This window comes from Eschrichtius robustus, chromosome 12 (assembly GCF_028021215.1).
Source record: "Eschrichtius robustus isolate mEscRob2 chromosome 12, mEscRob2.pri, whole genome shotgun sequence".
NCBI classification, from domain to species: domain Eukaryota; kingdom Metazoa; phylum Chordata; class Mammalia; order Artiodactyla; family Eschrichtiidae; genus Eschrichtius; species Eschrichtius robustus.
The window spans coordinates 53,023,812-53,051,445 of NC_090835.1; the positions used below are offsets into that span (position 1 = coordinate 53,023,812).

At 44.8% G+C, this 27,634-nt stretch overlaps 2 protein-coding genes and 1 pseudogene across 2 annotated transcripts in view; 2 read left to right on the top strand and 1 right to left on the bottom strand.

The window, feature by feature from the left end:
• The window catches only part of CMTM6 (CKLF like MARVEL transmembrane domain containing 6), a 60,865-nt gene extending 48,778 nt beyond the window's left edge, over window positions 1-12,087 (top strand). The window contains exon 4 of the mRNA XM_068557890.1: window positions 10,079-12,087. Within this exon, the coding sequence (XP_068413991.1) occupies window positions 10,079-10,099 (21 nt within the window). The 3' untranslated portion in view covers window positions 10,100-12,087. The remainder of the gene's footprint in view (window positions 1-10,078) is intronic.
• On the top strand, window positions 5,124-7,202 carry LOC137773255 (NADH-ubiquinone oxidoreductase chain 5-like; annotated as a pseudogene).
• Window positions 12,088-19,512: 7,425 nt separating the features above from the next.
• Window positions 19,513-27,634, bottom strand: part of CMTM7 (CKLF like MARVEL transmembrane domain containing 7) — a 42,705-nt gene continuing 34,583 nt past the window's right edge. Inside the window, exons 3-5 of the mRNA XM_068558930.1 lie at window positions 24,226-24,324; window positions 21,646-21,727; window positions 19,513-20,050 (exon numbers count right to left, since the gene is read on the bottom strand). Coding sequence (XP_068415031.1) covers window positions 20,037-20,050; window positions 21,646-21,727; window positions 24,226-24,324 — 195 coding nt within the window. The 3' untranslated portion in view covers window positions 19,513-20,036. The remainder of the gene's footprint in view (window positions 20,051-21,645; window positions 21,728-24,225; window positions 24,325-27,634) is intronic.

The following is a 27,634-nucleotide window of genomic DNA, read 5'->3' on the forward strand; positions in this document are numbered from 1 at the left end:
CTTTAGTATTAAATCGTTCAATGGACTTTCAATCAATTAGTGTTGGTATAATCCAAAAAATAATAAATCTTATACTGATATTAATCACAAATAGAGCACTAGCCTCACTGCTTGTATGTTTCGCATTCTGACCCCCTCCATTAAATATTTACACAGAAAAAACAAGTGTCTATCAGTGCGGATTTGACCCCATAGGATTGGCACGCTTACCGTGTTCCATAAAATTTCTTAGTGGCTATGATATTTCTTCTCTTCAACTTAGAGATTGCTCTCCTTTTATTGTACTTTTACCCTGAGCATCCCAAACAAATAACCTAAAGACAATGCTCCACGAGCAGATGCTTAACATCACTAATTATCAGAGAGATGCAAATCAGAGCTACAATGCGGTATCGCCTCACACCAGTCAGAATGGCCATCATCAAAAAGTCTACAAACAGGGGGCTTCCCTGGTGGCGCAGCGGTTAAGAATCCGCCTGCCAATGCAGGGAACACGGGTTCGAGCCCTGGTCCGGGAAGATCCCACATGCCGCGGAGCAACTAAGCCCACGCGCCACAACTACTGAGCCTGCGCTCTAGAGCCCGCGAGCCACAGCTACTGAAGCCTGTGCGCCTAGAGCCCGTGCTCCACAACAAGAGACACCACTGCAATGAGAAGCCCACGCACCGCAACAAAGAGTAGCCCCCACTCGCCGCAACTAGAGAAAGCCCGCATGCAGCAACAAAGACCCAACACAGCCAAAAATAAATAAATTAATTAAATAAAAATTTTTTAAAAGTCTACAAACAATAAGGTGTGGAGAAAAGGGAACCCTCTTACACAGTTGGTGGGAATGTAAATTGGTACAACCATTACGGAGAACAGTATGGAGGTTCCTTAAAAAACTAAAAACAGAGCTACCATATGATCCAGCAATCCCATTCCTGGGTATATACCCGGAGAAAACCATAATTCGAAAAGATACATGCACCCCAATGTTCACTGCAGCACTATGTACAATAGCGAGGACATGGAAGCAACCTAAATGTCCATCAACAGTGGAATGGATAAAGAAGATGTGGTGCATACAAACAATGGAACATTAGCCGTAAAAAAGAATGAAATAATGCCATTTGCAGCAACATGGATGGACCTAGAGATGATCATACTAAGTGAAGTCAGACAAAGACAAATATCATATGATATCACTCATACGTGGAATCTAATTTTTTAAAAACTGACACAAATGAACTTATTTACAAAACAGAAACAGATTTACAGATACCGAAAGCAAACTTATAGTTACCAAAGGAGAAATGTTGGGGGGAGGGATAAATCAGGAGCTTGGGATTAACATACACACACTGCTATATATAAGATAGATAACCAACAAGGACCCAGTGTATAGCAAAGGGAAATCTACTCAATATTCTGTGATAACCTATATGAGAACAAAATCTGGAAAAGAATGAATATATGTATATGAATAACTGAATCACTTTCCTGTACACCTGAAACAACATTGTAAATCAACTCTACTCCAATAAAATTTTTTTTTAAAAATGCTCATTTTAGGGCTTCCCTGGTGGCGCAGTGGTTGAGAATCTGCCTGCCAATGCAGGGGAGGCCGGTTCGAGCCCTGGTCTGGGAAGATCCCACATGCCGCGGAACAACTAGGCCCGTGAGCCACAACTACTGAGCCTGCGCGTCTGGAGCCTGTGCTCCGCAACAAGAGAGGCCACGATAGTGAGAGGCCCGCGCACCGCGATGAAGAGTGGCCCCCGCTTGCCGCAGCTAGAGAAAGCCCTCGCACAGAAACGAAGACCCAACACAGCCAAATAAATAAATAAATACTAATTAAAGGTGCTAATAATTAAAAAAAAAAAAATGCTCATTTTAGCTCTGTTTCTAATCATACTACTAGCGACGAGCTTGGCCTATAAATGAATCTAAAAAGGACTAGAATGAACTTAATATGATCATTAGTTTAAGCTAAAATGAATGATTTTAACTCATTAAATTATGATTAAGTTCATAATTATCAAGTGCCTTTAGTATGTATAAATATTATTTTAGCATGTACAGTATCTCTTGTAGGATTATTAATATACTAATCTCACCTAATATCCTCACTAGATATTATGCTGAGATGGAATAATATTATTACAATTCACGATAGCAACCCTAATAATTCTAAACACACATTTCACTCTAGCCAGCAGAATACCCATTTTCCTACTAGTATTTGCAGCTTACAAAGCTTCACTTGGACTATCCCTGTTAGTAACAAAAGGGATATAATAATAAGAGTAATAATAATAATCAAACATGTATGGCACCAACTAGGTACAAAATCTTAACCTTCTCCAATGTCAAAAATCATTATCCCTACAATTATATTAATACCACTAACAGGATTATCAAAGAATAATATAATCTGAATTAACCCTTCAGCCCACAGCTTACTGATTCGTTGAATAAGCCTACTTCTTCTCAGCCAATTTAATGATAATAGCCTCAACTCTTCACTAGTTTTTTTCTCTGACTCCCCATCAGCACCACTATTAGCTTTAACAACACGACTTCTGCCACTCATACTTCTGGCCAGCCAATCCCACCCGTCCAAGAATCCCTAATTCGAAAAAAAAAACCTCTACATCACCATACTAGTAATACTACAAATATTTCTAATCATAACATTGCCTGCTGTAGAACGAATCCTAGTTTATATTTTATTTGAAGCAACACTAGTTCCAACACTTACTGTCATTACCCGATGAGATAATGAGACAGAACGGCTTCACACAGGACTTTCTCATTCTGCACGCTAGCAGGATCACACCCACTCTTAGTAGCACTAGGACATATCCACAATACTACAGGCTCATTAAACTTCTTAATAATTCACGGACACAGAGAACAGACTGGTGGTTGCCAAGGGGGAGGGGGGTGGGGGAGGGATGGAGAGGGAGGCTGGGGTGAGCAGATGTAAGCTTTTATATACAGAATGGATAAGCAACAAGGTCCTACTGTATAGCGCAGGGAACTATATTCAGTATCCTGTGACAAACCATAATGGAAAAGAATATAAAAAAAGAATGTATATATATGCATAACTGAGTCACTTTGCTGTACAGCAGAAGGTAACACAACATTGTAAATCAACTATACTTCAATTAAAAAATTTTTTTAAACTTCTTAATAATTCAACATCAAACACAAATAATACCCGACTCCTGATCTAACATTTTCATGGGACTAGCAGGCATAATAGCCTTCAGTGTAAAAATACCTCTCGACAGCCTTCACCTCTGATCGCCCAAAGCCCAGGTAGAAGCTCCCAGTGCAGGACCCATAGTCCTTGCAGCCGTACTACAAACACGTGGAGGCTACAGCGTGCTATGGTCACAACAATTCTAAATCCACACACAGATTTCAGAGCATATCCCTTTCTCATCCTTTCCTGACGAGGAATAATTCTCACTCGCTCCATTTCCTCACACCAAACAGACTTAGGGTCACTCACCACATATTCATCAGTCAGCTGCACAGCACTAGTCGTCGTAGCCATTCTCATCCAAACACCTTGAAGCTATAGAGGAGCTGCCGCCCTAACAATTACCACCGTCTCACATCATCTATACTCTTCTCCCAGCAAACTCACACCACCAACGCATTCACAGCCAAACAATCATCCCAGCACAGAGGCCCACAAACGCTCCTCCCATTCACAACAACATGATGATGACTAGCAAGCCTTACAGATTTAGCCCTACCCCCAACTCTCATTCTAATTGGAGAATTTTTTTAATTGGACTATAGTTGATTTACAATGTTGTGTTAGTTTCTGCTGCACAGCCAAGTGAATCAGTTATACATATACATATGTCCACTCTTTTTAGATTCTTTTCCCATATAGGTCATTACAGAGTATCGAGTAGAGTTCCCTGTGCTATCCAGTAGGTCCTTATTAGCTATCTATTTTATATATAGTAGTGTGTATATGTCAATCCCAATCTCACAATTTATCCTCCAGTAACCATAAGTTTGTTTTCTACATCTGTGACTCTATTTCTGTTTTGTAAATAAGTTCATGTGTACCTTTTTTTAGATTCCACATATAAGTGATATTATATGATATTTTCTTTCTCTGACTTCACTTAGTATGATCACCTCTAGGTCCATCCATGTTGCTGCAGATGGCATTATTTAATTCTTTTTAATGGCTGAGTAATATTCCATTATATATATATATATATATATATATATATATATATATATATATATATATATAAAATGGAATATTTTATATATATATATATATAAAATGGAATATTATATATATTGGTATATATAATGGTGCATAAATATATATCTTTATCCATTCCTCTGTTGATGGACATTTTGGTTGCTTCCATGTCTTGGCTATTGTAAACAGTGCTGCACTGAACATTGGGGTGCCTGTATCCTTTTGGATTATGGTTTTCTTCAGATACATGACCAGGAGTGGTTTTGCCGGATCATATGGTAGTTCTATTTTTAGTTTTTTAAGGAACCTCCATACTGTTCTCCATAGTGCTTGTACCAATTTACATTCCTACCAACAGTGTAGGAGGGTTCCTAGAGTACTATTTGTAGTAATATCATCTTTCTCATGATCAAACGTTACAATTATCCTCATAGGAATTAAAACAGTAATGACTGCTTTAGACTCCCTATAAATGCTAATCATAACACAACGAGGTAAATATATACATTACGTTAATAACATCAAACCATCACTGACATGAGAAAATGCCCTTATAACTCTCCACCTCTTACCTCTCTTACTCCTATCAATTAATCCCCAAATTATTTGGGGGCCCCTCTACTGTAAATATAGTTTTAAAAAACCCCACTAGATTGTGCATCTAGTAACAGAAGCTCAAACCTTCTTATTTACCAAAAAAGCATTCAAGAACTGCTAATTCACTCTTCCATACCTAACAGGATGGCTTTTTCAAACTTTTAAAGGATAGTAGTCATCCCTTGATCTTAGGAGCCAGAACACTGGTGCAACTCAAAATAAATGGAATAAACTTATTTGCCTCTTTCACACTAGTTACATGATTTATTTTAACACCACCAATTATAACAACAAACTCTAACAATCTATGAAAGTAACGTATATCCATCCTACATAAAAACCACTATCTCAGAGGCTTTATTACCAGTCTAATCCCCACAATATTATTCATTCACTCAAGCCAAGAAATAATGATTTCAAACTGACACTGAGTCACCCTCCAAACCGTCAAATGATCACTTAGTTTCAAAACAGATGACTTCTCAATAATATTTGTACCAGTAGCACTATTTGTTACATGATCTATTATAGAATTCTCAATGTGATATATACACGCAGACCCGAATATTAACTGATTTTTCAAATACTTACTCCTCTTTCTAATTACAATACTAATTCTTGGTACTGCCAACAATCTTTTCCAACTTTTCATCAGAGGAGAAGGAGTTGGAATTATATCTTTTTTACTGATTGGATGATGACATGGCCGAGCAGCAGCAAATCCAGCTGCCCTTCAAGCAATGTTTTTTTTTTTTTTCCTGTGGTCATGCCATGCAGCTCGTGGGATCTTAGTTCCCCAACAAGGGATCCAAGCAGCCCTGGCAGTGAAAGCACGGAATCCTAACCATTAGGCCACCAGGGAACTCCCCCTCAAGCAATCTTTTATAACTGCATGGGAGATACTGGATTTCTTATATCGATAGCATGATTCTTATTCAACTTGAATGCATGGGATTTACAACAAATTTTTATACATAACCTAGACTACCCAAACTTACCCTTCATAGGACTTCTTTTCCAGCTGCAACTGAAAAACCCACCCCATTTGGCCTACCCCCTTGAATTCCCTCAGCAAGGGAAGGCCCTATCCGTCCCACCCCCTCCCCCGCCCCCAGCCCTACTCCACTCAAGTACAAAAACGCAAGACTGGTAACAGCATTTTCCTACTTATTCACGTTTACCCCCCAGTAGAAAATAACAAGTTCCTTCAAACAACAGCATTACGCTTAGGAGCAATCACCACACCCTTTATAGCAACGGGAGTTCTCACCCAAAACGACATCCAAAAAAATGGTTGTTTTCTCCACTTTCAGCCAAGTAGGCCTCATCATAGTAACAATGGCATGAATCAACTTCATTGAGCCTTCCTGCACATTTGTACACGCGCCTTCTTCAAAGCCATATTGTTTCTATGCTCCGGATCCATGATCCACGATTCAAACGATGAACAAGACATTCGAACAATAGGAGGTTTATGGAAAGCCGTATCTTTTACCGCAACATCTCTGGTCATCGGAAGCCTCGCGGGAACAGGAAGACCCTGCCTCACAGGTTTTCATTCCAAAGACCTAATGATGGAAACTCCTGACGCGTCAAATACCAACGCCTGAGCGCTGTTAATCACTCTCATCACCACGTCGCTCCCAGCTGTCTACAGCACTGGAATTCTTTTCTTCCTGCTCCCAGGGCAACCTTGCTTCTCTACGTTAATTCTCATCAGTGAAAACACCCGCTCTTAATCGATTCCATCAAATGTCTATTAGCCTGGTGGCGCAGTGGTTGGGAATCTGCCTGCCAATGCAGGGGACACGGGCTCGAGCCCTGGCCTGGGAGGATCCCACATGTCGCGAAACAACTAAGCCCGTGCGCCACAACTACTGAGCCTACGCGTCTGGAGCCTGTGCTCCGCAACAAGAGAGGCCACGATAGTGAGAGGCCTGCGCACCGCGATGAAGAGTGGCCCCCGCTCGCCGCAACTGGAGAAAGCCCTCGCACAGAAACGAAGACCCAACACAGCCACAAATAAATAAATAAATTTATTTAAAAAAAAAAATCTATTAGCCAGAAGCAACTTCACTGGATTCCTTCTCTCCAACAATATTCCCCCACCAACAATTCCACAAATAACTATGCCTCATTATTGGAAATGAACTGCCCTGGCCGTGACTGTGTCAGGTTTTATTCTGGCCCTTGAAATCAAGGCCCTGACTTGTGGCCCTGACTACACAAAATCTAAAATCGAATTATCCTTCAAACCTCTTCAAATTCTCTCACCTCTTAGGATATTTTCCAACTCTCATGCACTGCCTCTCACCATACTTAAATTTATCAGCGAGCCAAAAATCAGCCTCATCGTTTTTTAAAAAATTTTATTGAAGTATAGTTGATTTACAATGTTGTGTTACTTTCTACTGTACAGCAAAGTGAATCAGTTATACATATACATATATCTCCTCTTTTTTAGATTCTTTTCCCATATAGGTCATTACAGCATACTGAATAGAGTTCCAGTAGGTCTTTATTAGTTACCTATTTTATATATAGCAGTGTTCCTTTGCCTTTTTTAAAAAATATTGAGCATTTTCTTCATTTGAGAGTTCTTGACATATTATAGATATTACCCTTTGTAATATGCCTTGGAAATATCTTCTCATATTCTGTGAATTATATTTTAACTTTGCTTCTGTAGTTACCTCAAGGTCAGAGATGTTCTCCTCTACTTTCTAAAATGTTTAAGGATTTGCATCTTTTATTTAGTACTTGCTTCTGCCTTGATTTTTGTGTGTGGTGTGAGTCTCTCATCCCCTCTGATTTATTATTTCAGTGAGTGACTCTGTTTCTCTAATAGACAATATTGCCCCTGTCATTTACCAGGTTTATGTATATGCCTGGGTCTGGTGCTAACTTTCTTGGGCTATTTTTTCCCTTGCTGATACCACGGTCTTGATAAACATCTTAATATCTGATATGGCAAGTTCTAAATTGTTTTATTCTTGGCACTTTTTTTAATTTTAAAGACTTTTTAGAGAAGTTTTGGGTTTACAATAAAATGAAGAGGAAGATTACAGAGGCACTTTAGTTTTTATTATGAATTCTTAAGATGGATTTGGCAAGTTTCATTAAAAAATGAAAAAAGCTTTTTGATTTTTTCTTGGAATTGCATTGAATTAATAGATTAATTTGTGGAAAAATGATTTATTATTGAACCTCACAGTCATGAACATAGCATCTTCACTGATTTAGGTCCTTTATTGTTTTTCAGTAAAGTTTCATGGTTTTCTTCATAAAAGTCTTGCCCATCTTTTGTCAGATTTATCCTAGATACTTATTTTTGTAGCTACCCAGAATGGGATCTTTTTCTTTTCTTGGCCACGCAATGTGGTTTGTGGGATCTTAGTTCCCTGACCAGGGATTGAACCCGGGCCCTCGGCAGTGAGAGTATGGAATCCTAACCACTGGACCACCACGAAATTCCCCAGAATGGGATCTTTATTTAAAAATTACATATTCTGATTAGAATTGTGGAACAAGGATGGGGTTAATTTTGATTACTTTGTATTCAGCAATGTTGCTGGCATCTTTTCTTCCCTCTAATAGTTTGGATTCCTGTAAGACATCTCACATTCTGGATTTATCTGTTTGTGTTCTTGTGTTATTTATCTTGTTCCTCTATTCCTAGTATTTCCTCTAAACAAAAAGCAAACTCTAAAGTCTTGCTTAAATTCAGGTTAGGCTTCTTCTTGTTTTAAGCGTTTCTTGTAGGTGATGTTGTGTACTTCATCAGGCAGTGTGTACCCTGACGTAGTGCCATTCTTAGTGCACACTTAATCAGTGGGTTCAGGTGCTGACAGCCTGACTCTTCCCACTGTAAAGTTTCCCACCACCTTTTTAGCTGAAAAGTTTCATCCATTGACCTTTGTCTAAATCTGTTATTTTAGTAAGGGTTGCAAAGTGGTGACTTTATACTGTAATTCCTGCCACTTTTATTAACTAAAATTCTTCAGTAATACTGTTACATTTTTAGCATGCATATTTGATTTTATACAAACGTATAAATTTAATCAGTGTTCCTACCCATCTCCCAAACAAAACTGACCTTAGAATGAATGCCCATCAGTTCTTCCCATCTACTGCATTGTTGTTGCCTAGTTGTTTAAATTTATCTTGTTTTAACATCTCCCTCAAGTTAGCTATTATTGTTGTTTTATGCAACCATTGCTTTTTTAGACTTGACAATATATTTTATTTTTTCCTCACCCTTGCCTCTTTACATTCTACTTATTTTTGGATTCCATTTTCTTCTGACTCAAGGGTTAGTTGTCCTTTCAGCAAGAGTGCCCTTATACTTAAAAAATAGCTAAGCTGGATGGTGAATTCTAGATTGACAGTTTTTGGGTTTTTTTTTTAATCTCAATCCTTCAGAGATATTATTCCATTGTCATCCGGGCTCTAACATTGCAAAATAAAAATCTGCTGTGAGCCTACATTCATAGTAGGTCATCTTTGGTTCTAAGATTTTATCTTTGCATTTGGTATTGAGTTTCACTGGAAGACATCCAGGTGGATTTATTTTCATGTAACTTGCGAGGGATGTGGTATGCTTCCTTAGTCTGAGGATTGACATTCTTCATTTCTAGAAAATTCTCATTTGTTTTCCACTTTGAAATTAGCTCTCCTTATTCTCCCTCTGGATTAGATTCTGCACCAGGCATGCGTGGGACCTTCTCATTCCATCCTCTGTAAAGTTTTTTTTTTTATGAGAAATGTGGTTTTTTTTTGGCTGCATCAGGTCTTAGTTGCGGCACACGGGCTCTTCGTTGCAGTGTGTGGGCTTCTCTCTAGTTGTGGCGTGCAGGCTCCAGAGTGCATGGGCTCTGTAGTTGTGGCACACAGGCTCCACAGCATGTGGGCTCTGTAGTTGCGGCACACAGGCTCTCTAGCTGTGGTGTATGGGCTTAGTTGCCCCGCGGTGTGTGGGATCTTAGTGCCCCAACCAGGGATTGAACCAGCGTCCCCTGCATTGCAAGATGGATTCTTAACCACTGGACCACCAGGGAAGTCCCATCCTCTATAACAATGAACTCTTTAATATTTTCTAACTCTTTATCTCTCTGTGCTACATTCTGGATGGTAGCCTCAAACACTAATTTTTTTCTTAAGCTGTATTTCACTTATTCATTGAACTTTAACTCTAATTTACAGTATAGCAGCTCCACTGAGTTTTTAACTTCATTTACTTTATTTTCTTTCAGATTATTCTACGAAGATCCTAAGTTCTTTTGATGCTAATTCTCCTATTTGTTGGATTTACTGAATCTTCCTCACATTGGTTCCACTGTATCCTTTGGAAGTGCAAACTCCAGGTTTCCAATGGCTCAGCCCTTTTTATTTGATCCTCAAGTTCGACTCAACCACCTGTACACTTGGCCTAGCTTCTGAGTACCTTTCCCAGCCACCAGTTACCCCCCTTCCCTCACAGTCAGAATATTTAACATCTACAAAAAGATTGTTCCACCAGAAGCCAGTAGCCAGTTGGAACCTAACCCTGGCTCTGGACAAACCAATGTCAACCCATTGCTTCTGCCTTTGCAATCCTCTCAAGTTAGGGTTTAACCTAAAATCTACATGGGCAACAGAGAAGAAGCCAGATCTTTTTTTTTTGGCCGCACTGCAAGGCATGTGGGATATTAGTTCCCTGATCAGGGATTGAACCCATGCCCCCTGCAGTGGAAGCCCGGAGCCCTAATCACTGGACCACCAGGGAATTCCCAGAAGCCAGCTCTTAATAAAACCAGCCTCTATGGAGCAGGAGGTATAGCTGGAGACTCTGAAGTTCTAAACACCCCCTTGGTGCCTTCTGTAACTATCTCCACAAATAATGATGCATACTAAGTAACTCCCAAATTCAGTGACTTAACACTATGTATTTAGCTCATGAGTCTGTGGGTCATAGTTTAGGTTGCGTGGCTTTTCTGTCCTTGGCAGGGCTGACTTGAAGTCTGGGCATAGGCTTGCTGTTGGCTGGAAGCTCATGCTTCTGGGTCATCTCTCTGTCAACAGGGGATACCAGTCCTCCTCCATGTGCCTCTCACATGCTGCCAGCAGGCTGGCCCAAACATGTTCTCATGGCAGTGGGAGAAGCAAGAGGGACAAGCCCCAAAGGGAAAGTGCTTTTCAGGTCCCTGTTTTATCCTGTTTTAACATCCCACCCATGTCTCTACTTCCCTGAGCACATGCCCTCACAACGAAGGGTGGTAGCTGCCACCCTGATGGGCATCCTCTGATTAAAGACTATTTTCCCTCAAATGTGAATCTATAGGGGAATACGTTCACTGAATGGAATACAGAAATTCTCTACTGATCTGGAAAGATATCCAATTTAATATGACACTGTGCCTCTTGGTACAGATATAAGTAAGGCATATTGGGGGGAATCAAGCAGGTTAGAAGTTGAGCGTGTGCAGTTCCCTAAGCTTTCATTAGCCTATAGTTTGTTCGGGACATAAACAGACTACAGGCAGAGAGGGACCCTGCCCCACAGTGCTCCCATGTGTATGTACAGAAGGTACAGGGGGCACTCCAGTAATCATTCAACTGTCAAAGAATGGAAGCTCTCTGGAAGAGTGGCTTTATTGGAAAAGGAGACCCTCGAGAGCTCAGGGGCTGGACAATCCCACTCCTGGGCATATATCCAGAGAAAACCATAATTCAAAAGGATGCATGCACCCCTATGTTCATTGCAGCTATTTACAATAGCCAGGACATGGAAGCAACCTAAATGTCCATTGACAGAGGAATGGATAAAGAAGATGTGGTATATACAATGGAATATTACTCAGCCATAAAAAAGAACAAAATAATGCCATTTGCAGTGACATGGATGGACCTAGAGATTGTCATACAAAGTAAAGTAAGTCAGAAAGAGAAAGACGAACATCGTATAATATCACTTATATGTGGAACCTAGAAAAATGGTACAGATGAACTTATTTGCAAAGCAGAAAGAGTCACAGATGTAGAAAACAAACTTATGGTTACCAAGTGGGGAAGGGGAGGTGGGATGAACTGGGAGATTAGGGTTGACATATATACACTACTATGTATAAAATAGATAATAAGAAAATACTGTATAGCACAGGGAACTCAGTGCTCTGTGGTGACCTAAATGGGAAGGAAATCTAAAAAAGAGTGGATATATGTAAATGTGTAACTGATTCACTTTGCTGCACAGCAGAAACTAACACAACATTGTAAAACAACTATACTCCAATAAAAATTTTTAAAAAAAGAAAACAACTCAAGGGCTGGAATCAGTATGTTTTTCCATTGTGCTAACTCAAACCTTTAGAGTCGTCTCTCCAGTAAGCTACCAAAATGAGGGAGGAAATGAACCCCCAGGGCCATCCAAATTTGTCTTAATCCACCCCTGGCCCTGGGGCCCTGCAGCTGGGTTAGATGAGGGTGACATAGTCAACATCATGAGAACTAGAAGATTAGGGGAAGGACATTTGAAACTGTTGGTCCATACTTGTAAAAGGGGGAAAAAAAAAAAGTTACTCATGTCCCCTTGACCTCCATGTATTTCTGGGGTCAGACATGTTCACACCTGATCAGTTGAGATCTGTCATCCCCCGTCAGGGATGAGCCACACCATCCTCCTTTCTGGACTCAGGAGTTGCCATTTTCCAATGTAAGTAGACAGTGGGCAGAAGAGGGTGGCCATAGAATACCTGGGACAAAGTGTCCAAGTTTGTCTACATAGATTTGAACGAAATGAAACATCCACCCATTCATCTGTTGAGGTCAAAGCAGGTGCAAAAGTCCTTGAGTACCTAGGAGCTCAGGTAGACAGAGGCAGTAATCACCTTGTGCAAGTTGTAAATAGGTGAAGACAGACCAGCTGGCCCTGTGGAAGTCATCACTGAGGACTCTGGTATAGTTGGCAAATAATACAAGTCTTTGCAGTGAAGAGTTGCTTGCATGATTTCTCACTGGGCATCTCAAGCTTTATGGTGCTTGCTTACCCATGGTGGACTTGAGCACAGCCCACTGGTCTGTGGTAGAGGTGATGGCCACACGTGTTGCCTTTTTCCATGTATGTTTGTCTCAACACTTTTCTCTAGATGTGGTTGCTTCATCTAAACATACATGTAATGTAAATATTGAGTCTGTAATTATTTACGTTTACACGGGGGATGCACCCAATATATGGTATGTCTTTACAAGTCCAGTCCTGGGCGGCCCAAAGACCTGACCATTACAGCTAGGCCGTTAGTGACAGCCCATGAGCTTATATACAGATACTGTTCATTAAATCCTGGGGGGGTGCACTCCGGCTAGAAGTCCCACCTTAAGTTCAGCTCCTCACAAGGGGCGTCCATTGCTGCGGGCCATCGGCCGTTTGCTCTCACTGAAAGGCTCTAGCATCATAGAGGACCTGCTCACCTTGGAGGTGGGTGGGCTCCTTCGTCACTGATTCTTGTCAGCTGGCCTTCATGAAACCAGCAGCCCAGTAGGGAAGACACCTGTTTGTGAAGTTAGTTAAAGGCTTAGGGGCTGGCCTTAATTGGAAGATCCATGATATTTTCATGATAGAACTTTCCCACCTATGGAATTTAGTTCAGACTTGCAGGATGTCAAGTTGGAGGCTGTTTTGATTAGAGCTCAGTCATTCTCACAGTCGCTTCTCAGCGGCAGGAGAAAGTTCTCAAGTTCAAAAGCTCAGAGGCCCAGAGGAACTGGAGGAGTGGTCATTGCCAAAGGCCCCCTTTCAGCTGTGCGGTTGGTCACAGACACATGTACTTCCTCTAGGTCTGAAGAAGACAGAGGTGCTAGGGTAAGGCGTCTTTCATTGCTGCCCAAATGGCTTCCAAGATTATTGGTTATTTGGGGCCCTCATTCAAAGGTGGCCACACGTCTGATGACTTGGGGTGGAGGCTGTGGGAATATTTCCAGGTTTGGGATGTACTACTGTCTCCAACAGCCAATATGCAAAGTGGCTAGTTTGGGGGTGGGGCCCTTTTTTTGGTAAGCGGTAGCTACGACAAAGTTTGTCCTTAACTGATTGTGAAATGTCTCTTTGGCTGTGACGCAGCTCCCAAGATGGTTAGTTGGAAGGCAGGTCACGTGGATTTTGTCCTCATTGAGGGGCCCATCTGTCTTTCATCAGCAGTGCTTGGGTGATGCAGCAAAGCAGTTTTCTCTGTGGAGCCATTACAGAGATGCCTGCATACCCACCAACAGTTCACATGATACCAGGTGTGTGCAAACCACTGATGCTCTCTCACTGGAGAATTCAGGGCAATAAGTGTGTTGTGTGCTGTGCCAGGTAAAGGCAAACTCATTCCACCCATCCCTCACCCCCCCACGCCCCCATTTAAAAAATAAAGTGTTAGCAGTACCCCAGGCTGCAAACTAAGAGCCAGGTATGATGGCAGCAGCACCTCCATCCACTTTGGAGACGTCGGGCACTGTGGAAATGAAAGTGGCCACCTTCTTATTTAAGCGCCCAGAGTCCACAGTAAAGCTCCCAGCTTCCCTCGGCCAGACAGCGGGGTGCAACTTCCAAGGAAGCTTGGAAGCTATGCGTAGCACCCCTGGCCATCCAAAACCTTGGGTGAAAAGACCTTGTACCTTTTCTTCTCCCAGGAAGAGGCACTGTTTCAAACGCTCGGCAAGCTTTATGGGGAAACCCTGTCGGCGGCTCTGCCTCTGACCCCTTACATGAGCCACCAACAGTGGATGCAATGAACGGATCCCGTGAGCAGGTTCTTACAAAAGAGCAGCAAGCACAGCCCAGACCAAAACCAACCAAACAAAACCCCACAAAACTACAGGCAGTATCTATAATAGAGTTTAGGAATATGTAGGGCTTCCCCCTGGGTGGGGATGAATCCCGCCACCCGATCCTATACCTGAGTCTTGTCCCTGCTTGTCTCATGGCTGTAGTTTATCCGGTCTGAGTGGTATCAGCTCACGCTGAGTAGTTCTTTGCTGCACGGGAGCCGTGGACTCACTCCAGCTTTCTGCCTCTGCTGGTCCGCTCCGCCCGCCCCTTTAAGGCTGTCAATCACCTGACTTGGCTTTTAGTCGTAAAATAGATGCATCTGTGCAGGAGTTTTCCTGGGCTGCCTTCTTCCTGGCATTCAGTGGCCTCATTACCCAGGATTTTTATTTGGTAGGTGACTCACCTCTCGTTCAAACGACTTGATCATCTGAGAATCTTAGTGGCTTTCTGTCCACCCACTTCTTGGGGTCCCTGGCCGTTCACTGCCCCCTTGAGGCCGTGTATTTTCTTTCCTTGGATGAGTCAGATGCTCAGAGCTCTGGCCAAATGGGGCCGCCAATCTCCACTATTGTCTTCTGAGGCTGCCCCTGAATAAGGCTGTTGGTGCAGCCGCCGCATATTGTCGGCTTGTACCCACAGATCCAGATGAACCATCTACGTGGGCAGTGAAGCCGGGAAGGAGAGAGAACCAGCCAGTATGAGGATGCGCTGCCGAGTAGACCACCCTGTGTGATCATTTGCATGGTCCCACGGGACTGTCCTTGGAGACACTGTATAAAACCTGCCTCAGAACAGTCTGTCCCGGGAGAGGAGGACAAATGTATCCACTGACTCCTATGTCCCATTAGCCAGCATCACCCCACGGGGCAGGAACTCCTGCACCTGCGGGCTGGACACCCCTGGCGGCGACCACGGGAAAGCTCTGGTGTGACAGTCAAGACCTGTCAGTGAAGCGTGCAGCCCAGCTCCGTGGTTGCGCTGGAGTGAAACTGGTCACAGCCCTTGCAGGGCAGGCACACGGTGCCGGCTGGATTAAGAGATGGGGGGGGCCAAGAGGATGTCCAGTGCTGCCTAAAATGCGGTGTCTGTTACAGCAACACAGCGAAAGGATGACATACAGCGTGGGGTTTAATAAATAACTGCCATACTTCGCTGCACTTTTTAGGCAATACATCGAGCGACGCTAGAATTATGTAATAAGAAAAGCAAAGGTGTGGTGAATGGTAGATTCGGAAGAGAAGAGGACCGGGGGTGGGGGTGGGGAATGGGAAGCGTGTAGTTACAGTTAAATGGAGGCTGCGGTCGCACACCAGAGGATTATGATTCATCTGAGCGCCTGAAGTCCAAATAAAACGTGCAAGTTGCGCTTCTGTTCCCGAACCCTGGAGTCGGACGAACCGGGCTCCCCGCGGCCACCAAAAGGCGGCGCTGCGGGCGCGGGCGGCCACCTGCGGGGCCCGGTGAGTTTCTCGTCGAGAGGCAGGCCGAGCCCCCGGGGCTGGGGACCCGGCTCCCGCTCCCCGGGGAGGGCCCCGCCCCCGCCCAGCGGTCGGGAGGAAGCAGCTGACTTCCTGCGTCCCCCCCCCTCCCACCGCCCCCGCGCCCACCCGCCCCAGCACCGCCGCCGCCGCCGCCGCCGCCGGGGGCGGGGTAGCAAACCTGGGGCCCCCGCAGGCCGCAGCCAGCCCCACGCAAGTTTTGTTTGGCCTAAAAATCCAGATTTCCACTTCTCTCAGTCACTTGGGGAATGAGGGTTTCTTTTTCCTTTTTTTTTTTACAGTTTTGGTCAGATCAATAGAGTGCCCATTTTCCTGGCTGCTATCACTCTTCAGAACTGAGCCCTGCGCAACGCTTCATACCATAGCATTTCCTCTTTTGCACAACTTTATATATTAATCATGGTCTTTTTTTTTTTTTTGGCATAATTACTTATCTATACAGAAAATTACAGTAAATCCTCAACAAGCCACCAGTGGCCTCAGTCTCCTTACAAGGTCCAGAGGCACCAGGTGTTCTCACCGCGGTCTCCTGAGGAAGTTTCTCCTGGTTTCCTGCCCCCTTCAACCTGGGCCGGTCGCTGTGTCCATTTGTCTGGTGCCCCGTGGGCAGCCTGGCAGCTCCCTTCAGGGCAGGGGTTGCCTGACTTTTTTTTCTTTTTTAAAGCAGAGAAATCCCTTTTCTCAATCGAAATCCCCCATGAAATTCCATTATATAAAACAGGAAATATAGTATTCATATAAATTACTCATTTACATTTATAACATTGACTTCGTATGAAGTGAGTCTAGAAGAGTAATGGGATTAATTTGAAAAGCGCACGATTTGGAGGAAGGAGCTAACTGGGGCTGTAGCCTCATCTTCCATTCATTCCGCTGCTTGGTCCTGGTGGCAGGAGTTGGAGGAAGCCTGGCTCGCCCAGGACGTCGTGGAAGGTTCTCAGCCGCTCACTTCCCACTCCTGGCGTCTCCCTGGGCCAGCCCAGGTGCAAGGCCAGCCTTCCCCGAGGCCAGGGAGCCTGTGCTGGAGCATGGCCGGCCCAGGGGTTCCCACCGTTCAGTGCTTGCCACTGATAACAGAAGAGTGTGCGTTTTAAGATTTTAACATATATTTTGCACATAAAATCGACATCTGTGAGCTCCTCGGAGCACCTGTGAGAGTTCACAGGCTGCAGTTCAGAAACCACTACAGTGGGGAAAAGATGGCGCTGAGAAGGGGCCCAAAGGTCTGCGGTGTTTCCATGGCAACAGAAGTTAGCTATCCTTGCTAAGGAAGAGGCCTGGGAGGTGGTGGCACAGGGAGTGGGACAGCTCTGGGTCACCTGAGCGTCCTGGCTGGAGGCCCAGGCTGAGGGCCAAGCAGGTCACGATGTCTGGAAGAGAAGCCGCCAGGCCCGCTGCAGCACAAGGGCTGTGTCAGGCCAGGGCCTCCGTCAAGAACACACTTGTTTCCTTCTCTGGGCCTCCTGCAGACACCAGGGCCACCTGCCTGTGGAGGAAACCAGCTGGCACAGGCTGGCTCTGGCCCTGCCCTGCCTGCCCACCCAGAGGACCTGGGTGGGGTGGTCACAGGCCAGACCTGGACTCAAATCCCAGCTCTAGCTCTAACCTCACTTCCCCTCGGCTTTCTCCTTGGATCTCCCTACTCCACGGCCCGACCTTCAGGATAGATGTGCTTCCTAGCAGGGCCCTCAGAGAAAGAGGCAGTGCTATGGCTGCACGCCACCTCCTGCAGAGAGCAGCACAGCTAAGCTGTTTTCCAGAGCCTCTCTGAGCAGCAGTCTTTCTTGTGGGCGGTGAGAAAACACCTGTGCAGAGGCCTGCCAGACAAAGGGCCCCAGCCCACTGTCCAGCCCTCCTCCCCAGGTCTCTGCTGGCCAGGAGCTGCCCGCTCGTGGGAGATGATGTGGGCAGACCCACTCTGGTCTCATCTCCCAGTGTCCCTAGTGCCACAGGTGCCAACGCCGTATCCTGGGCCTGTGGTGGCCACAATGAGCCAAGGCTGGCTCTTGGTCCTTGGGGCAGGTACCTGACTCCCATCCTCCCCCCATGGGTCCAGTCTTCCCTCCTCTCACACCTTGGCTTGGTCCTGCCTGGCTGGGTCTGTGCAGTGGGTCACCTCCCCGTGCTGGGACAGAGTTTGGCTTACGCGTGGGCACTCCCCCTGGGTGAGCAGCCCCAGAGAGCACCTGGTGTAGAGAAGACACCCACATCCTGCAGCCTGTATCCTTTAGACCTGCGACGCTTAGCTGTTAGAACACGGCGCTGGCCTCTGCTGGGCTGTGGTGCCTGCTGTGGGGTGTGCATAATTGGACCTCTGCCTTCCTCCATTTCCCAAGTAGCTTTGCAGCTACTTAGGTGCCTTAGACAGAATGTCCTGCATTGCTTTAAAAAAAGAAAAAATTGCGGTAAAATATACATAACATAAAAGTTAACCGTTTTAACAAATTTTAGTTATACAGTGCAGTGGCATTAATTACATTTAGATTATTGTGCAGCCATCACCACCGTCCATCTCCAGAATGTTTTTTTTTTTTTTTTTTTTGTCTTCTCGCCATGTGGGATCTTAGTTCCCTGACCAGGGATCAAACCCGTATCCCCTGCAGTGGAAGCACGGAGTCCTAACCACTGGACCACCATGGAAGTCCCAACCAGAATGTTTTCATCTTCCCAAATGGAAACTGTACGCGTTAAACACTCACACCAGGGCCCCTCCCTCCAGACCCTGGCAACCACCATTTTACTTCCTGTCTCTCTGAATTTTGCCTATGCTATGCACCTCATGTAACTAAAATCATACAGTATTTGTCCTTTTGTGTCTGGCTTATTTCACTTAACATAATATCTTTAAGGTTCATCCATGGTGTAGCATGTGTCAGAATTGCCCTCTTTTTAAAGGCTGCCTGTGTTGCTTTTGAGTCTTGTGTAAACAGTACTGGCTTCCACCCTTTACATCAATTTACTTTGAAAATACACAAGGGCTTCCCTGGTGGCGCAGTGGTTAAGAATCCGCGTGCCAATGCAGGTGACACGGGTTCGAGCCCTGGTCCGGGAAGATCCCACATGCCACGGAGCAAAGCCCGTGCGCCACAACTACTGAAGCCCGCGCGCCTAGAGCCCGTGCCCCGCAACAAGAGAAGCCACCACAATGAGAAGCCTGCGCACCGCATGGAAGAGGAGCCCCTGCTCTCTGCAACTAGAGGAAGCCCGCGCCCAGCAACAAAGACCCAACGCAGCCAAAATTAAATAAATAATTTATAAAAAAGAAAGAAAATACTCAAATCTTGAGAGGCCAGGACCATCTGCATCCTCTGCTCCTCTTACCGCCGGTGGGGCACACAAACCCAGTGGGCCCCCAGGTAGCGCTCACTTCACAGCCTTCTTCTAACTTAATAAGAAATCCTTCTGCAATTGGCCAAGTCAACATTTTATTTAAAAACATACAAACACGTACACAATGGTAACAAAAGGAAAGGAACCGAGATCTCCTATTTGGGGACAGGCTGACCGCATGGTGCTCCCATAAGCCTCACTTTAAGAAAGGGTACCTTCAAGACCAGATTTCCAAGCGAGATAAATTAGGAGGTGGCTGTGTTTTCACAAGAGGATTTAAGGCAGCGCCCCTCCCCGAGGGCTGGGGAGAGGGGCATCAGTCCCTGAGGCGGTTCTAAAGCAGGAGGGAGAGATCATATTTCCCTGGAGGCTGCTTTTCTTTCCCGGACGGGGAGGAATATTCTCTGAGGAAGTGAAGAAGGCTGGCGTGAGAGGCTGGACCCGCTCAGGAGCCGGAGGAAGGACCCCTCCCGCACCCACCGGCCCGGGGACCCAGACCCCGGTCTCTCCTGCGGCCGCCGGCTCAAGCCCCTCCATCCGCGTGGGTCACACGTCCTGCAGCGCCTCCTACAGGGCTGGCGGGCTGTTAGGGTATCAGACGGCGGCATCTGGGAAAGGAAGAGGAAGAGTTGGTAGAGCTCGGCCAGGAGGGCTGCCCAACGGCTGCGCATGCACTGCCTCCCCCCCCGCCCCCGCCCGCACCACCGCCCGTGGGAATGATGATTCCCCTCCCTGCTCCTCCCCACCCCAGCCAGGCCTCTTCCTCAGAGGTACTGTAACTTCTTCAGCTGTTTCTTTTGGCTCTTCCTCCGTAATTTTACCTAGTATATGTATACTTACATTTATAGATTACTTTTAGACATTACCTATTAACTTTTTCGCATTTTTTTATCATTCATTTTTTCTTAAAACAGTTTCACAGACATATAATTCATACACCAGACAGTTCACCCATTTAAAGTGTGCAATTCCGCCGCTTGCACTATATTCACAGAACTGTGCAGCTACCCCAATTTTAGAGCATTCTCATCGCCTCCAAAAGCAGCACCACAGGCATGCGCAGTCACCCCTGTATCCCTCCCCCCAGCCCTAAGCAACCACTACCCTACTCTGTGTCTCTGTGGATTTGTCTATTTTGGACATTTTTCCTAAATGGAATCCTACAATATGTGGTCCTTGGTGACTGGCTCCTTTCACCTAGCCTTCTGTTAGCTTTTTGCCACTGGGACCATTAAGACTGAAGCGCTGCTGTGGCAACCTCTCTGCTGGGCAAGGTAAGGTGCTTCGATATTTTTAATGTATTTTTAAAAAACAAAGAAAAAGAAGAAAGAAAGGAAGTGCTGGATCAAAGAAAGAAGTAAATTAACCGAAATAGCTGGTTTGACTTTCAGCAATTCTATTTCTAGGAATTTATTCTAAAGATAAAAAATATTAAGTGTGTGTATAGGGATATATTTATAAGGATATTCATTACAGCACTGTTTAGTAGGAAAGAATTTTCTTTTAAAAAATAAAAAAACAAACATAAAGTCCCCAAATATGAGGCAAGTAAACTACGGCACCGACACGCAATGGAGCCAGTGCAACACCGTGGAGCCATGAAGGATGCCAGAGAAGGACACCTAATGATGTGGGGAAAGTGCCTGATAGGGGGCTAGGTAGAAGCAGAAGAGAAGGTTACAAAATAATACATGAACTCTGATCCTTTAATAAATGCACATGTGCAGGGACTTCCCTGGTGGTCCAGTGGTTAAGATTCCGTGCTTCCACTGCAGGGGGCATGGTTTCGCTCCCTGGTCGGGGAACTCAGATCCTGCAAGCTGCACAGGGCAGCCAAACAAACAAAACAAGCACATCTCTCTATATATATACTCAGAGAGGAAATGCAGGAGGGATAGACACCCAGCAGGTGCTGTTTCTGGGTAGTGTGATAATGGTTTTTATTTTTAAAAATTTCTTTTTCTTATTTCGATTTTCTAAATGTACTACATTTTATTTTTGTCATTAGGAAACTCATTTAAAGAAAACGCTTGGCCATCAGAGACGCAGATGTGAGGGTGCCCCTGGGCGCTGTGGAGACAAGACGGAGCAGAGGGTCCTCTGCAGCAGGGTGGTTCCCTACTGCCGAGCTCCAGAGCCTGTGTCCTCCCGTTCCTGAGCAGAGGGAACCTTCTTGGTCATCTGTTTTCAGACCAGAACTCACCTGTTGACTGGGTCACGCACGAGATCTTGTAGGACAGCCACACGCTCGCCAGGCAGAGGAAGGTGGCCAGGAAACCGAAGATCTGCACGGGAGAAAGGGGGCAGGAAGAGCCCAGGCCAAGGGCAGTCACGCGGCAGCCCTTTCTGCTGCTCATCCCTGGGCCTGTTTCCTATACCAGCTGTGGCTGGGAGGGAGCTCAGGGACTCAAGTGACCCGGCCACCCGTCCTCGCTCAGGTGTGGAGGTGACGCCCGGGCCCACAGCTGGGACACAGTCAGGCCTCCGGTCGCCACCCCTCACCTCTTCTCTAGGCAACTACCTGCCCACGCTCGGGTTTATGTTTACAACCGAGCTGGGGCCAAGCCACCGGACTTTTAATTATCCTGGGCTAATAAGACAGAAAAAGGAGGAATAGTACATTTTAACTTGGGTTTTTAACACATTAACATTCAAATGGATTTTCTTGGTGTGGTAGCATCATCTGCACTTCATCCGTAAAGGCTTTCTGTCTGTCTGGCTTTACAGCTGTGTCGGAGCCAGAAGCTCAGGCCCCAATACCTAGTCTTAGGTTTGCATGTATTTAAGTAACGTTAGGCTGAAATAAGTTCAGGCAGCGCTCCTTTCCTTTCTGTGCTCAGCTGTGAGCACCTAGCCCAGAGCAGCCGCCTCGTTTGTGATAAGGAAAGGGCCTCACGGTGGCTCATTAAATGATGGAGCAAGAAGCAGGCAGGGACTCAGGTGTCTTTGCCTGGAACTTGGAAGCCTGTAGCCTCTCCTGACTTGTCAACACTGGCAGCGGCAGCAGCTAACACTGACTGAGCACTTACTTGGTACCACGCAGTGTTCTAAGCCCTTTAAAGGAACCCGCACAGCTCTGCCAGGTGGGCGCGGCTGTTACCTCTCCCCGCTCATTTTTCAGCTCAAGAAACCAGGGACAGGAGGTCAACTCTTCAGCCCAGGAATGTGGAGCCAGCAAGGGCCAGACCAGAGATCTGAGCCCAGAGTCCACCTCTGCTTGCCTGTTGCCCAGGTGCCCTCGGGCCCTCCAAGTGCACGGCTGGGAGCTCCCTGAGGTCCAGAAGGAACGGCCCAGGAGCAGCCAGACCAAGCGCAGGATTATCCAACCTAGCTGCTGGTTTCCAGACGTGGCTGCCCGTCACCCCACCCCCGACCCCGTCCATTGCTGTGGCTCCTTTTGTACCAATTGTCTGCACCACATAATCAGCCTATTAGAGCCTGTCCTGGCCTCTCATTGTCTGTTCTGCACAATTAGCACATTATACACCATCCCAGTCTCCAACTGTCCACACTGCATAACTGAACAGTTTATTATAGGGCTACACAATGCTCTTCTGGATGACAGTGCCTTGTGTGCTAATTGTTTCATGTGCCCTGGCCTCCTAAGCTAGATCACCACTTTCTCATTAGCAGGGACCATGTCTTTTCATTTCTTCTGGCCCCTCGCCTGGCCCATGCTTGGTCCTAGGCACAGAGATCGTGTATGACAAATGGGGTTTATTGGGATTCCAGGGCTAACATTGTAATGTGCCACCTCAATCAGGAAACCCAGTGGGAATCTCCCCACATGGTCCTGAAACACAGCGGGCGCCAAGCTCTTCTGTGCCCCCTCTGCCAGCCTGCCTGCAGCTGGGCAGGGGGCAACCATCCCTCTTCTTGGAAACTGCTTGGGGAGGGGGGAAGGTGCTTAAGGGGCACAAGTGCTCAGGGGTTTGGCTGCCCCTCCGTGGTGACCTTCTGCCCCATGCAGACTCCACCCCTCTGTGGAATTCCAGGCACTCACCCACTCTTGGCCCAAAGTCAAGAGAATTTTGGTACCATGTGGAAGTGAGTGACTATCACACAGAGAGCTTTTCTTAAAACTCATTTGAAAAGTGAGGCAAATCAGTTCTGGCCTACAGACTTCCAAACTGTAAACAATTAGCTAAATCAGAAATCAGATGACAGGAATCTATAGATCTTTTTAAAATAATGTATATACACATATGTGTATCTGTGTGATAAATATATATAGCTCCCATAGCACTATGTTTTGTCCACTTCCATGCTACTTCTATTCAGGTTAGCAGATGGGTCAATTTTCACCTCTGAAAGGTATAGGAGTGTTATTTCCTGGCCTGAATACTGTTAAAAGTCAGGAATGGCAAAGCTAGGACTCATGGCAGATTATCACTAGCTGATCACAATAATGTTCCCCTGGGCTGGAAAGAGGCCTCAGAACCTTTCCCTGAACGGGGCTGAGACAGCCATGAGCAAATGACCAGAGTGAACATGAGAATTAAAACCTACTTGCCCCCTGATTTAAGTAGTGGCTGTAAGAGAAAGAGGCCTGGGCCGCTGGGGCCATTTGAGTTTATAACAGCCCTGCCCATCCACCTTCTGACACCCTGCCCCGTGGGCCCAAGTTTAAGGCTCTTTGGAGACCACTGCTGGTGGATCAAGGTCCGGACTGATTCTGAGAAAGAAAGGCCCCAGAGAACAACCCCTTTGCTGCCCTGAGAGGAAGAAAATGAGCATTCGGAACAGGAATTCATTCCTGCCGCTTCCCGGAGAATGTCCTCACCGCTCCAGCCACCAGTCGGCTCTGGCTGTAACTCTTGGAAGCTGCCACGATGGACGCGATTAGGAGGAGCAGGGTACCGATTAAATAGTGCAGGAGTTCCTGGGGGCAAAAACAAAGCAGAGCAGTGGGTAGGGAGCTCCACTCCTGGTTCTCAGAGGCACCTGGGCGTCAGGAGAGATGCATGGAGGGGAGGGAGTGACACTTCTTCTTCTCCCTGTAACACCCCGGCAGGAGCAGTGAAGCTCACAGGCAACAAGAAAGGAAGGCCAGCCAGGATGAGGCCACACAAGAGAGAAAAGACGCCAGGCAGGCAGGAAGAGAGGCGACAAAGAGAAAGGGTGCTTCTCGGGTGAGGAGAGATGTCCCCTTAGGACCACTCCACTCCTGAGGTCAATCTGTCCATGGTACCTTGACCTCCGGCCAAAGCTACTAACAAGCAAATGGGCTGCTTGCAACTCCAAGGATGGAGAGTTTAAATGAAGCTCCAGCTCTGAGAAGCAAAGCCCCTTAAAAAGATGTGTGCCTTTGCTTCTGCTTCAGATAAAGTTCTGGGCTAGCAATGTGCTGGTTTTGGTGGCTGCCTGGAGGGTCTCCCCATTCTGTGAACAAAAGTCCTCCCAGTTCTGTCCTCATTTTGTCTTCCCTCTTCTCTTCTGTTGGAAGTGTGCCCTCAGGCCAGACTGCCGAGGGGCCTGCAGGAAGGGCTGACTCCGCCTTTGCTTCCCTTGGGTCCACAGGGGCACCCATTTCCGCCCCATTCACTCTCCATGATAAAATGGGGTCTTTGCAGGCCCTGGATGAGGCGGGGCCTCTGTCATTCGACAACAAGGGAATGCTTCGCCTCATCCTTTCCCCTCCCCACAAACGCCAGATCAGAGGAGAACTGGGGCTTAGGGCCACTGACAGTGGGGTGTGCTCCAGAGAGGAATTTATAGCTGTCAAGGCCTATATTAAAAATGAAGAAAGGTTTCAAATTAATAACCTAACCTTTACCTTAAGACACTGGAAAAAGGAAAGCAAACTAAACCTAAAGCAAGAAGAAAGAAGGAAATAAAGATTGGAGCAGAAATGAATGATACAGAGAACGGAAGAAAAATAGAGGAAATCAATGAAATCAATAGCTGGTTCGTTGAAAAGATCAACAAAATAGAGAAACCTTTAGCTAGACTGATCAAGAAAAAAGAAAGAAAACATTCAAATGACCAGAATCAGAAATGAAAGACAGATGGGAATTCCCTGGCGGTCCAGTGGTTAGGACTCGGTGCTTTCACTGCTGGGGCCTGGGTTCAATCCCTGGTCTCGAAACTAAGATCCCACAAGCCAAGAGGTGCGGCCAAAAATAAATAAATAAATAAAAGTGGGGACATCACTACTGGTGTTACAGAGTTAAAAAGGATTTTAAAAGAATACTATGATCAATCATATGCCAATAAGTTAGATAACTTAGATGAGATATTCCTAGAAAGACATGCTACTGAAAATGACTCAAGTAGGAATAATCTGAATAAAATTTGTAATAGTAGAATTTGAATTAACAATAAAAACACTACCCACAAGAGAAGCTCAGGACCAGGTGGCTTCACTGCAGAATTCTACCAAACATTTAGAGAAGAATCAATTCCAACTCTTCCCAAACTCTTCTAAAGAACACAAGAGGAGGGAACACTTCCCAGATCATTCTATGAGGCCAGTATTACCCTGATAACAAAACCAAAGACATCACAAGAAAACTAAAGGCCAATAATATATCTTATGAATACAAACGCAAAAATCCTAGCAAACCAAATCCAGCTACACATAAACTGAATCATACACCACAGCCAATCAGAATTTATCCCAGGAATGCAAAGTTAGTTCCACATGTGAAAATCAATGTAATATGCCATATTAATAGAATCCTGGGGGGAAAACCTACATGACTATCTCAACAGACAAAGAAAAAGCATTTGACAGATTCTAACACCCTTTCATGATGGAAACACTCAACAAAGTAGGACTAGAAGGTAACATCTTCTATTTGATAAACCTCCTACAAAACCCCCACCTAACATCATATTTAATGATAAAAGATGAGTGCTTTCCTCCTAAAATCAGCAACAAGATAATGATATCTGCTCTTGCCACTTTAATGCAACATTCAACTAATTTCTTGCAATGAGCCAAGAAAATGAAGCAAAAAGCATGTAGATTGGAAAGGAATGTAAAACTGTCTCTATTCACAGATGGTATGCTCTTATACATAGAAAATCCTAAGGAATCCACTAACAATCTATTAGATCTAATAAATGATTTCAACAGGATTGAGGGTACAAGATCAATATACAGAAATCAATTGTATTTCTATCCACTTGTGATGAACACTCCAAAAATGAAATTAATAATTACATTTGAAATAGTATCAAAAAGGATAAGATACTTAGGAACACACTAAACAAAAATAGTATAAAACTCATACTCTGAAAACTACAAAACATTGTTGAAAGAAATTTTAAAAGATCTAAATAAATGGGAAAACCTCCCATGTTCATGGATCATGACTTAATATTGTTAAAATGGTAATACTCTCCAAACTTATCTACAGATTCAATGCAATCTGTATTAGAATCCCAGCTGACTTCTTTGTAGAAACTGAAAAGCTGATTCTAAAGTTCATATGGAATGGCAAAAATCCAAAACAATCCTGAAAAAAAAGGACAAATGGGAAGACTCACACTTCCTAATTTCAAAACTTACTGCAAATCCATAGTGACCAAGGTAGTATAGTAAGATCAGTGCAACAGAGTTGAGAGTCCAGAAATAAATCCATGCATTTGTGGCCAGCTAATTTTCAACAAGCTGCCAAGACCACTCAATGGGAGAAAGAATAGCCTTCCCAACAGATAACTGGGACAACAGGATATTCACATGCAAAAGAATGAACCTGAATCCTTGCTTCATACCATATGCAAAAATTAACTCAAAATGGATCAAACACCTAAATGTAAGAGCTAAAAGTATGGAAGGCTTAAAAGAAAACACAGAGGTGAATCTTCATGATCTTGAATTGGCAATGGCTTTTTAATATTATATCAAAACCATAAACTAGAGAAAAATATAAATTAGATTTCATCAAAATAAAAAACTTGTCCTTTAACAGATACTATCAAGAAAGTAAAAAAAAAAGAAAAGAAAAAAAAAATTATGGGAGAAAATATCTGATAAAGGACATTTAACTAGAATATACAAAGAACTCTTACAACTCAAAAAAACAACCTAATCAAAAAATTGGCAAAGGATGTGAAAAGACATTTCTCTAAAGAAAATATACAAATGGCCAAAAAGTACATGAAAAGATGACTAACATCGTTAGTCATCAGAGAAATGCAAATCAAAACCACAAGCTGTAACTTCACACTCACTAGAATTAATA